The sequence below is a fragment of the Electrona antarctica genome (genome assembly GCF_951216825.1).
Source record: "Electrona antarctica genome assembly, chromosome: 12".
NCBI classification, from domain to species: Eukaryota; Metazoa; Chordata; class Actinopteri; order Myctophiformes; family Myctophidae; genus Electrona; species Electrona antarctica.
This window is the reverse complement of record NC_136793.1, coordinates 23,806,354-23,820,474: the sequence shown is the minus strand read 5'-3', so window position 1 is coordinate 23,820,474 and position 14,121 is coordinate 23,806,354. Positions and strand designations below refer to the sequence as shown.

At 41.0% G+C, this 14,121-nt stretch overlaps 1 protein-coding gene across 3 annotated transcripts in view; it reads right to left on the bottom strand.

The window, feature by feature from the left end:
• dmxl1 (Dmx like 1) overlaps positions 1-12,422 on the bottom strand; it is a 74,281-nt gene extending 61,859 nt beyond the window's left edge. Inside the window, exons 1-8 of one of the 3 annotated variants that reach the window (XM_079516635.1) lie at positions 12,376-12,422; positions 9,971-10,206; positions 6,547-6,672; positions 4,743-4,820; positions 4,021-4,099; positions 3,453-3,600; positions 2,942-3,008; positions 1,859-2,061 (exon numbers count right to left, since the gene is read on the bottom strand). In XM_079516635.1, the coding sequence (XP_079372761.1) occupies positions 1,859-2,061; positions 2,942-3,008; positions 3,453-3,600; positions 4,021-4,099; positions 4,743-4,820; positions 6,547-6,672; positions 9,971-10,054 (785 nt within the window). In that variant the 5' untranslated portion in view covers positions 10,055-10,206; positions 12,376-12,422. The other 2 variants (XM_079516633.1, XM_079516634.1) reach the window with 2 other exon arrangements.
• Between the last annotated feature and the right edge of the window lie 1,699 nt (positions 12,423-14,121).

Sequence of the window (14,121 nt, the reverse complement as noted above, 5' to 3'; positions counted from 1 at the left end):
TCCTTTATCTATATTTAATGTTTTCTATTTATCTATTGTCTTTATACATTTCTAATGAGTTTAATATGCAAAGACTCAAGGTGTGAGTTTATCACCGTCTGTTTGGTCAATTAACTTTCCAGGCACTTTAGGGGCCGGCCCCATATTCAGTATGATAGCTCATTGTGATGTATTAATATTTTACTTATTTATTTCTGCTCACATCATTTTTATCCTGTCTTGATAACAGTTGACACCCGTGTTCAATTACATGTGATTGTATCTCATACAAATACCACACTTCCTGTTGTCTTGTCACAACACTGAGGAAGGCCAACAAGGCCGAAACGCGTATGTTGTCCACTCTCATCAGAGGTAATAAATTCATGTGAAAAGGACATACGAGTGCTGGCATTTTCTTGATTTCATTCTGTATCTTCGAGCCTTGCACCGTGAAGGATGTTGTTCTAACCTGTGTGCTGCGGGTTGTCTGCTTCGGCAGTACTTTTTTTGCTTATAGTCAATTAGACAGGCATGCTGAAAGGCTGCATTGGATATTCGGACAATGCAGGCTGAAAGCTTCTGCACTGTACACAGATAGCCATGTATGAAATGCAAATAAAACAAATATTTTATATCTGCTGAAAGGCACGTGTGGCATGACAATTTATTGGTCTGGCTACAATTACTGTTGCCATGATCACTGGAAAGGGACAACCCTTATAAATGCACTTCATAACCAGCTCTCTGAAGATAATAATAATTTCCCCCTGAACTGAATGTGACCTTTAACGGTGGTGTTTGTGAATTGAACTTTATTCGCAATGAGGCTCATTTGCATACAAAAGTTCTGATTTTTTTGCACAAAATGTATGCATATTACCTCATTTGAATGTGCAAATAGCAAAGAAGTCAATGCCATTTGCTTGGCAGCACAATTAGGGGTGCATTTCACCTTTTGCAGTTGACTTTTCTTTTGCACACGTTTCTGTTTAGCAGGCACAAAAGCCACAGAATCCCTCGAGAGTGTAAACATGGACCCATTTCACACCTGTGTGAAGTGAGGGGCGCTAATATATTAAAGTCTAACTCATGTTGATTAGGTGATGTAATGGTGATGTAAAACAAACGGTGCAAACAAACATTAAAAGCCATTAACAATAAACAGACAATATGACGTAAATGACACATTATGACGTAAATGTTCCCTTCATTATCCAGCCTGACAACATGTCACGGGTTCGAGTCACGATCCTGACGACCTTTGCCGAGTGTCACCTCCCATCTCTCTCCCCATTTCCTGTCACACTGTCTACCTCTAGACAGCTCTACTTCAGTTCTCACCTTGCCACTACAGTACCGGCAATGTTGCCAGACCTTGAATAATGAGGTAGCCACCCGGTAACCACCCACTAAGGCGCTGCACTGAAGACCACAAGGCAGAGAGTCAGGAACCTCGTAGGAAATAACTAACCTATTGCATGTTGGTCCTACGAATACAAGAAAACTCACTCCAAAACACACTCGCGCCGGGTCAAATGCGGCGACCTCGGAACGGTCGCCACCAGGTATTTACCCAGCGTAACCTCAGTAAAACCATGCCTAAAACTATCCTTATTCCTGAACTTGGCAATGACAAAAGAACACACAGGGGGAAAAAAACCTAAAGAGTATTATAATTTTAGTGCAGGGCAGGGGACATATGACATTGTGAGCCATCACCGTCTTAATCAATCATGTATCTCTATGTTAAATATCATAACTGGTGCATTGGTTTAAATAGGTGAATTGCCACATCCCTGTGTTAGAGTTAAACGTATCAGATTCAAATTCATACATTAAAGTAACTCAAACCAGAAGGCTCAAAATTGTGCCATACCGTGGCATGTACTTGCTAGTCTTCCTCCAGGCGAAGCCGGTGACAGAGCGAGGATGGGCCAAAAAGACAAAGGAGAAGGACAGATCCCATTGGTTGTTAATGCTGTAGCTGCTGCTGCCGCTGGGCTCCGGAGGTGTGAACAGTCTGGAGATACCAGACTGCCACTTACTGGTGCTGTACCACACCTTCACGAGGCAGTCATCCTAAGGGGAAACCAGTGGACAGACAAACAGGACATAAAGAACACATACAAATAAAGGATTATTGACGTATTCCCTGGAGATATATACAGAGAAAGGTGTGGCAGTGACATGCTAATTCAACAGCACGAGTTGACTAATATAAGATCACTGGGGAGAAATTCAGGTTCCAATCCATAGCAGCAATAGCAGTAATGTTGAGTTTGACAATCACCAGAATTCCCCATCCGCTTTCCTTTCTGCGAATCCAGCATGAATGCATTGCCTATGGCAAGAAGCCAATTCATTCAACAGCAGGCGTAGTGCAAAACGATGGATTTAGCTGTGTACTGTATAGTGTTAAATCACACCCGTGTGAAGTGAGGGGCGCTAATATATATATATATATTAAAGTCTAACTCGTGTTGCTATGATTAGGTGATGTAATGGTGATGTAAAACGGTGTCAAAACAAACATTAAATTCTCTTTATTGTTAATGGCATTTTAAGTTTGTGTTAGGGACAAGATGACGTAAATTTTCCATTCATTGTCAATGGTGTTTTTAGAAAACATTGAACTAAAAACAAACATTAAACCTGTATATAGGAGGGGCTAGCGCCCCTCAAAAATGCATGTAGTTGTACAATAAGAAAAAAAAGATTATGAATGCTAGAATCAATGCAGCAAAACTATTACGGAGCTATTAGTCAAATTAATATTATACAGTATATCATATTAACAAGTTAACTATCTGGACTGAAATTGAATTCTACAACAGGTCTTAAACAAGGGGTTGGTGGATCTCTACATTGGTATGACCACAGTAATACTGTTTTTATGAGCCTTGTTGTCAGGCTGAGAATAAATGTCTTGAATGGCTCTCTGGGTGCAAAGCCAACAGACCTGTCCAGCAGTAGCAAAGAAATCCCCGTCAGGAGAGAACTTCATCAGATTGATGGGAGAGGCAGTGCTACAGTCAGAAGGAAAATGGAACAAGAATACAATAGTTTAGAAAAATAGCAATGCAGTGAATGTACGGTACTCAAACAGTATATACAAAAGCAATGTGGATATTGTCACATGAGAATACATTAGAATGGTTTCAACATTTGATTCAGTAGATGGATATTAGGTATCTGCAATTTTTGAAAAGGCAGTGAATGGCTTGTGAAACCAGACACGCGCACACATACTGTCCAGCATAGACATTAGGGCTCAGCAATTAACCGAAAATATATAGAAAGTTTAAACCGATATTTAGAACCAATAACCGACTTATAATTGCTCATGTAGGTTAATCGAATAATCGAAAAGCAAACAATAGCCAATTTACAATTTCGGATGATTCGGTGATATTGATTTGAAGTCATGTCGGCCAGCGATTTGCGGACAATTTTTAAGTGTGTGGTCTTACTTGCAGTGCCAGATACACCTCCAGGCAGACTGAGAGGAGTCACCAATGGTCATCTCAGTCTGCTGCTCAGCCTCCTCGCACACCTCCTCTGCCACGCCACCGTTACACCACAACTGGAGGCTACTAGAGCCTGTTAAGAGATGGCTGCCTGGAAGAACCAATCACAAAACCACAGTCACGTGAGATTGGCCATTTGGTCATATTTGCAAGTGGTACAAAACAAATATAATGACAAGTCCAAAGTAGGGACACCAGGTTGAAAGTTGTTTAGGGGGGCATAGAATGTTTCTGTATTGGTAAATGAGCGCACTATTTCTATATAGTTGTATATGAAGCAGTAATAATGTGTAGTTGTCACAAACTCCCAAGGTACACCTAAAGCTTAGAGGTGCTTTTTCAGCATGTGTGCAGACTCTGTTCTTCTTTTTGATATTTCTGTTTGCACGGATGTGCATGCCCTACCTTCTTCACACCTGGACTTGTCTCATGGCAGACCGTTGCAGTATAGTATGACTGTGTTGTAGCTTTATGTTGTACTACACAAGGTGTGCTCCTCGTTCAAATGTACCTGTGGGGTGCCAGGCCAGGTTCTGCACTGTAGACTGCAAAGCAAACTGGCCAGTCTTCTGCCACTGGTAGTTCAGCTTCTGTTCACAATAAACAAAAAGAGAAGTCTCAATGACAACATAAAATAAACATCCTTCATCATAAATAAGTTGGTACGAGAGCTAACTAATTTCTTTCATATCAGGAGGTATGACGATTGTCTGTGTGAACCTCCTGCTCTCATGCGAATCACATGACATCATGTATGATCCTCAAGCTGTGTCTGAGATGTCTATCATCTTTCCATTCCACGTGACTGTTCCCTGTGACTGCACTTGCAGGACCAATGTCATAAACATGAGACTTCTGAAAAGAACTATCGATATAAGTTCATTCGATTGGGTGTTAAAAGGGGCTATTTCACTTGAAAACCCATTGCTTTTGTTGTTTGGTTAAATATTTAGATACTCTATTATATGAATTTTATCAAGACTTTTACCATGTTAAACTATTTGAAAACATGTCACCGTTTGTTTATTTTATTTTTTCCTGATTGTTTTTTTCTGTTACTCGTATAGGAGATTATGAATACATTCTTGAAACTTGAGCCTTTACTGTGGTGGTCAAGGTTGAGCTGCAACTGAAGGTCAATGAAAAGTGCTGAATGAAGAAAAAGGGTCTCGTTTTCTGGGCTAATGTGAAGACATGCATGACTGATTGTGGACTTAACAGTTGGCTACTCACTGTCGACGGCCCCTCCTTCACATCTTGGCGATGAACAGGCTCAAAAACACACACAATGCTTCCATAGGAAGCTGCAATCTGTCAGCAGAACAAAACATACATTATAGCTGGGGTTTGAAGTTAACCATACATTTTTACAATTTGTAAAGCATGTGATAATTACTTCTACATATTTAAGACAAAACAAAAAAACGTATCAAACCAGTATGTCTTGTTTCAGAAAGGTCATACTCAGGACTGGCTACTGAACTTGAATTACTTGAAAAAGGGCCAATAATCGTGTGATTGTTATTTGTTTAATCCTTTGTTGACTCAGCATTGCTGTGATTGCAGCTTGTACTCCTCCCATTAACACATTGGCTCGGTGCTGAAAGGCCAGTGCCAGTAGCCACTATGGTAAACAGACTGGATGACTAAAATGCCTGGATAGAAATAATGATTCTAAAAAAGGCCTGGGACCTGGCTGAATAATACAAGTTGTGTGTAATGAGGTAAATAATATGCCAACTGTCAAGGATGCTGAATGCCAGGAACGAATGAGACAGACACTTTGACTTACACATGCATGTGTACCGTACATGTGCACCACAGATAAGAAAAATATCACACTCGTGTTAAGTGAGGGGCACCCACTGTATTTATATCGGCCACATGACTTCTTATGGACCGCCATTCAGTGCCGTAAACAAACATTAAAGTCAATAGCAAATGATTTACGTCATAAGTGCTCTAAACAAACATTGAAATATCCTCACAGTCCATAGACTTGGATGCCATATGACGTAATCTTCAAAGGCCATGCATTGGAGGAGCTAGCGTCCCTCAAAAAGGCACGCACAGGACTTAGTGCAGACAGACTATGACTCAGAGTCAGAGCATTGTGACATACATTAGGAAAATACATTGTTTCTTCTACACAGGATGACTTGACTACAGGCTTCAGAAGATTTTTATAGTTTTCCATTTTGGAGAAGTAGAGGGTGATACATTGGCAGCTGAAAGCATTCGCTCTCTTTTCCCCGCCTTGGCACATTTGTCTCTTTCCACTTTATCTGTATTACAGCTTGACGTGTGGGTTTCATGGTCGATTCTATCAGACCTGTTGACAGCAGTGCAGCTATTCAGGCCGTAAAATAACTAATCATGTAGACTCTGGCCCATATTTAGCTTAGATAGCTTATTATGCAGCCTGATTTGAAAAGGACACTGGGCAGTGATTGCAGCAAAATTAAATCACGTCCTACTGTACATGTTATGATGACGACCTTGAGTTTGTTCCAAAGCAGCAGTCTCGGGCGATTGGTTCACCCCCAACCAATCAAAATAGTAGTAAAGTAGCTGATGTGGCTAACCATGTTGCTAAGCAAACAAACACGGTCAACGGTACAATAGGAGCACTACTAGCATGTAAACAAACACAGTAAAATATGTCGGATGATGATGTTGAAACCTGTCGTTTCTATAAAGAAACTATTTATCAAAAGGGCGATTTAATAGCCAGATCGATGCGGTCGCAAGTTACCGCAGTGGTAAATGTTTGGTCCGCTGTTTGACGTGCCTACCCCATAGGTAGCGTCAACAAACTCTGAATCACCAGGACATATTTTTTTAATGGGCGTGGATAGCGATTCAGGGGCTGAAGCCAGGCTAACATCTGACAACTTCGATAAGACAAATAACAGGACTGGGGCAGCCATGAGTTTAACTTTGAATTGAACAAGCATCAACATGATTTGACCATTATATATTTTAATTATCAATTAATTGGCAACACAAAATGTACCTGGGAAGTGATTGTCCTTACCTGTGCTCCCTGTAGGGGGCAGTCCACGCAGCCCACCTGAATGTTGCCATGCTTGGCCCCCGGGATGATCTGCAGACGCTCAAAGTCGCTGTCCAAAATCACAACATCACAGCCCGATGCGTAGGCCTGTCACATGACAGGAGAAAAGACAAGCAGTTGGAGCAGTGTGTTTACTAAACACAGGTCTGTGCATTTTAGATCCGTTTTTAGAAGTGGCGATCTGCTGATCTGGGAACATACAACGCTCCGCATCACGAGGGCCGTTGCGAGCTTGTGTCTTGTAGATCAGCTATATTCATTATTTTCGACAGGGCTTAAAGGGATATTTGACTTTTTTTTTTTTTTAAAGAAAAAACATTTTAATTCTATTCAGGCTTTTGTGAGCACCCCAGACCGTTTTTAAGTTGCTCGATTCAGTATTCTAATTTTATTTGTAACCATGATAGATCAAAAACACCCGCTCTTGGTTCTGGTGATGTGTGTGTGTGCTTTAAAAATAAACGAAAAAGGAAATTGAAAAACACAGCCCCTCAAGTATTAGGAGGGCAGTAGGAGTTGTGGAAGGATGTGTTTTTGATGAATCCATCTTAAAATGGAGTTTGAAGTTACAATGGGTTTGTATAGGAAGTGGGCGTGTCAGCTAAAATTAATATCGAATATCTAAATACTGAATCAAGCAACTTAAAAACTGTCCTGGTGCTCCCAAAAGCCTGAGTAGACGATAAAATGACCCAAATTCTGTTTTAAATATCCCTTTTTTTTGTACATTTGGGTATATGGGGAATAGACCCTTTTGGGTCTCGAGCTGGACACGTTTGGGAAGCCCTGGGATGGAGGACAGGGATGACATGGACATGTGAGAGTGGTCAGTTGGACAAGCCTTGGGCTAATGAGTGACCCCGGGTCCAGTGTCACGACATCACACACATACCATCATATGATAGCTGTGGAGTGCTAGTACGGCAAGATAAGATATGCATTCCATTCTGAATTTCTGTAGTTCTGTGTGAAGGGTAGGTTGGTGGGCGGGGAGGGGTGACCCATCATCAATGGGCTGTAATTCACTGTGACTATCCAGAGATCTAGCCTTTGCCTCCTTCACTAGAGGATGGAGGGACAGAAATAGTTGCTATTGATCCAGTCAGTGAGAATGACGGCCCATTGGGAACAGTGTCAGATTCTGTCCACCACAATGTGCAAAGTCAGTCCGTCGCTCACAGTTACTTCACATCAAGGTTTAGTTCAAGGTTTGTTGTTATTTGGAGTACAGGTACATAAGAGTCAAAAGATGTTGTAATAAAACATTGTAGCAGCATTAATAACAACGACAACAAACATAATGTAACATATCTCTGCTGTCGGGAGGAAACCACCCAACTAAAAAATTTTCTCAGGAAATTAATAATATGCATTTTTCAGGAAATTAAGAAACCGTATTTTTCTGAAGTACGTATGCTCAAAGTTGGTGTTGTGACTTTATTGTCAATTACTTTCATGAGAGGGAGAGAGGTGGTGGAGTTAGCTGCTTTAGGAGACAGTTTGAAGGTCCAATGGAGTTAATAGGTTTTGTCCACTTTACTACTTTCCATTGGTTCAATATTTTCGAAACAACACAGACGTAAAGGGTGTAAATAGCACTGATTTATGCAAAAAATAACAATCAAAAACCTCAAAAATGGAGTTATGAGGTTTCCTCCCGACAACGATATATAACAAGAAAGGACCCAAAAATCTGGAAAAATCAAGAATAGCAGCAGTATCACGAAAGAACAGTTTAACTGTTGTTGTTAATCACATGACCCCTAGCATTCCAATTATGGGCATATCATTTAGGCAAACATTTGGCAGAAAAATAAAACTCAAAGCGTTGTGAGCTTGTAGATCACATTTAGAAAAAGAGATTTGGTGTGTACAGGTAAAAAAAAAAAAAACATACTGTATATTCCACAATTGCCCCAAATCTAAGCGATTATTCAAATCCCTTACGCCGTGGAAAATAATCATATATTGTTCATGCATAAGATAACCCCATAAACCCAAGTTTATTCTGAAGAATATCAAGCAAACAGCATATTTCCCTCAAGGCTTCAGCCTTGCATGTCCTCTCACTCAGCCCATCTCACCCCAAAAGATGTATCTTAGTCACTTTATAAATATATAAGAGACATGCAAGCAGGACAACAGAACCATGACAAAGACAACAATAGTGTTATTACAGTCAGACCCCCTGCCCTGAATTTGTCACCAACAAACCTGCTGACACTTTGGTCAGAACAAAATAATCCCTTGAGGCATTGGTCAAAAGGGTTGATTGAATCAAGACAAATATTGCTGAGCTCTGTGTTAAGGACACTTTCAACCTGCAACTTGTCTGAACAAGAACAATTTGCAGTTACATGCCGATTCCATGTTGTTAACATACAGTAAATGAAGAATAGTAACATCCACAGAATGCTTCGTTGTGAGACCCCACAGTCCACTGGGAGGGAAGAGGACAGGGTACCAGTCACCTCAACAACCTGTTCTCTTCCCTCCAGGTAAGAACTCGGTTAGATCTTCAAAACCAACTTCAAAACCAAAGCCATCAGCTTATTCAACAAGATAGAATGGTTAAAAGTGACAAACACTTTCTGTATGTCCAACATAACGTACTTTCCCACGTCTACCTCACATTTGATATAATCTGTCAAGTACAGTATTGGCTAATACTTCTGTCCTGAAGTCCTGTTCCACACAGCAACATCCTCAGCATTAATTTTATGCTGAATGTAGAAAATGTATCCAAATTAAATGTACCCGTAAATTAAAGCTACAGTCTGTAATTGTCCTGTCCTACCTGGGATTCGTACCCAGAATTCACACCCAGGTCCCAAAAGCAAGGGCGCCTTTTTTTCCACCACTACTCTAATAGAGCCTGCTTGCTCAGGGGGAGAAATTTAGGTCAAACCAGACCACAGAATATAAGAGAAGAGCAGGGAGTTTTACACTGGGTTATTTTAACATGTTATCTGCCTTGATTGACAACACCAAGTTTACAAAGCAAATTATAAATTCCCAGGTGCTTGACAGAACACATTTAAAATAGAAATATAGAGTCCGCGGCACACTCTGATTTGCACTCCCAAAGTGGATTTATTCAATTACCACTAAGGTGACATTTTGAGCATCTCCACTCTTCCAAAGAGGAAGAGACACTCGAAATGTCACCAATAAATTAAATATACTCTGGGAGCATGATCCAGTGTGTTTGTATGTAGACTATACTTACTTCTATTGATTAACACACTGCCACAGCCGCACCTTCATACACTCCGATATCAGCAACTCAAGTTTGTATTTGGGTCCAGGCTAGCAGACAATGAGCAACACATGATGCACCTATAAAGACGGTGGGGAAGTATTTCCAGATCATGGAATAACTTACCGTGAATGGCACATTGTTGACACTCCCCACAGAGAAGCTGTCCCCTGGGTTGACGGCCCCGGTGAGGACCTGATGGAGATTCATGGCTCTTGTTGTTTGCCTGTTATTCTCCTTCCCTCCTGCCTCACAGTACCCTCCTCCTACTCCAGGTGAGTTTGCTTGGAAACCAGTGTAACATTGATGCGGTCATTGTGACATGTAGGCTGTGATTTCACTACAGTAGCCCTGCAGGCTTTCTGACGGGAAGATGCAGAGAGACAAGCAGAAAGATGAGTAAAATAAATTAAGGAGAGAAACAGACATGAAGACACAAGACAGCTTGGGATTGACTTTATAGCATTTCATATATACATTGAAAATGTATTTAACACAACACTGTAGTAAGCTCATGAAAAGGAAACAGCAGAGCAGGCAACTGACCCATAATAACCTCTATGCAACATTTATGCTGCCCAAGTTAGCAGCCCAACAATCATATTACACCTGCAGTACATAAACGTTTCCTTATCTGCCCCAGCCTGAGTGGATTTACTCTGAACCAACCTGGAACGCAGCCAAAATATTAGTACTACTGTATAATGATGATAGTGATCATTTGTTAGCCTCAGGGTGCACTAACATGCCAACTACAGCGTCTGGTCCACAAGATTCGATACTCCACCAAGATACCCATGTACCTGTCTAGATACTTCCTTAATGTTAACGAAGTCCACACCCACAACACCAGAGGGAGTGCAACGAACCATGTACAACCCAGATTCGGCACAAACAAGGGACTAAATTATTTTCGCACCTATGCCACCAAAATGTGGAACGCCCTACCAACAGTCATTAAGACATGTGAATCCCTTGACTCCTTCAAAACCGCTCTCAAAGGACACCTACGGACGGCTGCAATTCGAAACTGGCCCCCATACAAATCTGAATCCCCACCCCCCCCTTTTATTCCCCTCACTGTATGTCTCTTTTCACCTCTATGATGAATTCCTGTTCTGTTCTTTGACTATATAGAAGTGTCTATTTGTACATCTCTAAATGTTTTGATGAATTGAACATGGTGGACCCTCTTGTAAACAAGTGTAACGCTTAATTGGGTCGTCCACTCACAGTTAACAGTCTTTGTATTGAGTTTGTGCTTGAAATGTACTGTAATTCTGCAAACTGTTAATAAATATTTCAATCAATCAATCAAATGAGGATAGATACAACCCCCAGTATACAACCAGTAAAAAGAGTTAAGGCTATGTAAATTAGGAACAAGCAACAATAGGATCCAATTACAGGGTGGTTGCAGGTTCTCTTGGGTCCTTAAGCTGGGTTTACAATAGCCCATTATTATACAAATGGAAACAGGTTCTGTCAGTCAGTGATCCAAATGGGTCAGCGCAGCAGAATGCTATTAACTCAACTCCAATGCTGCTGGTTTAGTCGGCTAATCCACTTTAATGTTACTGCTGCTAGGCTTTATTCTGAAATCGCTTAACCGTGCAGTCCCAGCACAGGTAGGGGGCGATTAATGCCATCTGTCACAGTAAACTAAATCAATCTGTAATTTATGACACACATCTGATTCTGAATGCATCATTGTGGAGCAAGGCAAGCTAGCAGAATATGCTAGCTGTCAGTTAGCACTGTTTGAGCAGTGTGTCTGTCAGCAATGATACTGATAAATTACACACATTCACTTATCATATCAGCAACGCAGAAATCAGGCCCGTTACATGTCAGTTTGGCCTACATTCAGTTACACATTGCAGTATCCGTCCGATTGTAAACTGGACAATATTGAGGCTCTGTTCCGTGTCGTTCCGTGTGGCAACTCACGTGATACCGCAGCAACACGGTGCCACAATGTCAATGTCAATTGTGGATCACAACAACTGCATCACGTAATGTCATCAAGTCAGATGAATTGTCTCAGTACATGACTTGTCAATCTGAACGAAAGGCATATCGAGTGCTTTCAGGTGGTCAATACATCGTTAAGCTAACTTGTACTGTCAAGTGTGAAGTTGAATTTAGCCCACGGTGTGGCCACAACCATAACAAATGTAACACATGCTACTATATGATGACCGGTATACGCAGATATAAACTTACCTCGTACTCTTGTTAAATATGTCCCGTTACTCTTTTTGTAGCGTTGCCTGGCGAATATAGCTCTTTAGTTACTTGCAATCTTTCCAGCTAACTAGCGATAGCACACATAGCTTGAAGCTTCAGTTATTATAGCTCGTTAGTTTAGAACAAACAAAACAGCTAGAAAAGACTAAGAGCATTAATTGTGTCAAATTGTCAATGTCGCCACGCTGATATACAGCGGCTACAGTTCTGAATGCAAATCACAACAGGGAGTCCCAAAGTTAGCAAATACAAGAGCCCATATCCTGATATCTGTTCCTTACGTTGGAGATGTGTCACGATGACGACTGTTTAGGTGCAGTGCATTGTGGTACTTGTAGTAACAACATGGAAGCAGGTGAGGTGAACTGTTGGGTGATTGGCTGCATAACAGGCTCTGATGAGCTAGGATGATCTATACTTTATATGCAATTATTCATATTTGTATTACATTACTACAATAGAGGGTATGCGCGTGACATCATCATCAAACCAGGAAGTTATGCAGGAACGCCTACTGAGTGGCAAAAAACTACTTTCTGGCCTTGACAGCCCAGACATCCACTCAGAAAAGTCCAATCTGATTGCATTAAACAACATTAAACAATGTTAAACTCACTTTGCCTGTTGCTTTGCCACTCGATTTGCCACTCGATGTACCATTCACTTTAAGCATGCGCATACCCTCTATATAGACAAACAAACCATGTAGATTTCTAGATATAGGCCTACTGTATTATAGGCTATAGTAATAATAACCAGTAAGACGCCTGAGGGCGAAAAGGGCGAGGTTGCGTGTACTAGCCATATATGGAGCGTGTCTTGAGTGTACAGGGTGTGATCCACCAACATATGGAATGTCAAAACAGGTCAGCTCCATATATGGAGATCTAAGGGTGGCAGGGGGGCAGTGTCTTGAATGTACAGGGTTTGATGAGGGCCCAGGTAGGGCAGGGCCTTCATTTTGGGGCAGGCTTGTCTAGAGTTTAAATGGACAGGTATCAGTCAAAAGGGAGACATCGAAGAGGAAGGATGGGGAAGGATCAACATATGTGTCAGAACAGGTTCTGACATACTGTATATCCATATACTAATATTGGTGACATCAGGAATCTCCATATATGGGCTTATTATGACATATATCCATATATGGAGATCTAAGGGTTTGAGGTCAGATGTAGAGTTGCTGGTCAATATTGATGACATCAGGGATCTCCACATATGGGCTTAACTGCGACAGCAGGTCGCATTTACTATGGCCAATATTGATGACATCAGGGTGGGATCTCCATATATGGGCTTAACTGCGACCGCAGGTCGCATTCATTATGACATCAGGGATATCCATCCTTGATGATGTCACGTGATGTCACGATGACGTGTGCACCGTATATGGTGGCTGATGTCACGTGATGTCACGATGACAACACACACACTGACGGGAAATGCTAGATTCCATAGTTAACTGTGACCTGCGGTCGCAATAATACATTTTATTTGTGTTGCACTTTTTACATTTGAAACAAACCTCAAGTGCTAAGTTGCTAACTGATTGAAACAATCCAGTCCCCAGGGAGCCAATTACGAGACAGGTGAAAAGATAGCTGTCCTAAACTCTCAGACAAAAGTAGAGATTTAGCTTTAATAAAATAAATATTTGGTTAAACTTTAACTAAATTATACAAAGTATAATATTTGCACTTTGGTTGCACTAATGGTTGTATTTGCACTCTATATTTAATATAAATTGTTTACTGTGTTTTTAGAGTTATTATCTGCTGTAAAATGAATTGACATGTTTGGGACATATAAATATTATTATTCCCTGAAGAAGACCTCCGGTCGAAACGTTGGATTCTTGTCAATAAATATACAGCATGTGGCTATACGAGTGTGCAGCCCTTTTCTCATTTTTACTCGTTTACTGCCTTAGGCCAGCACCTCACCAATACTGGTGTGTGCCCTTTCCTCTTTTGTCTACCTGGGACATTAATACACTTGACCTTGACCTTGACAACTGCAGTACAATT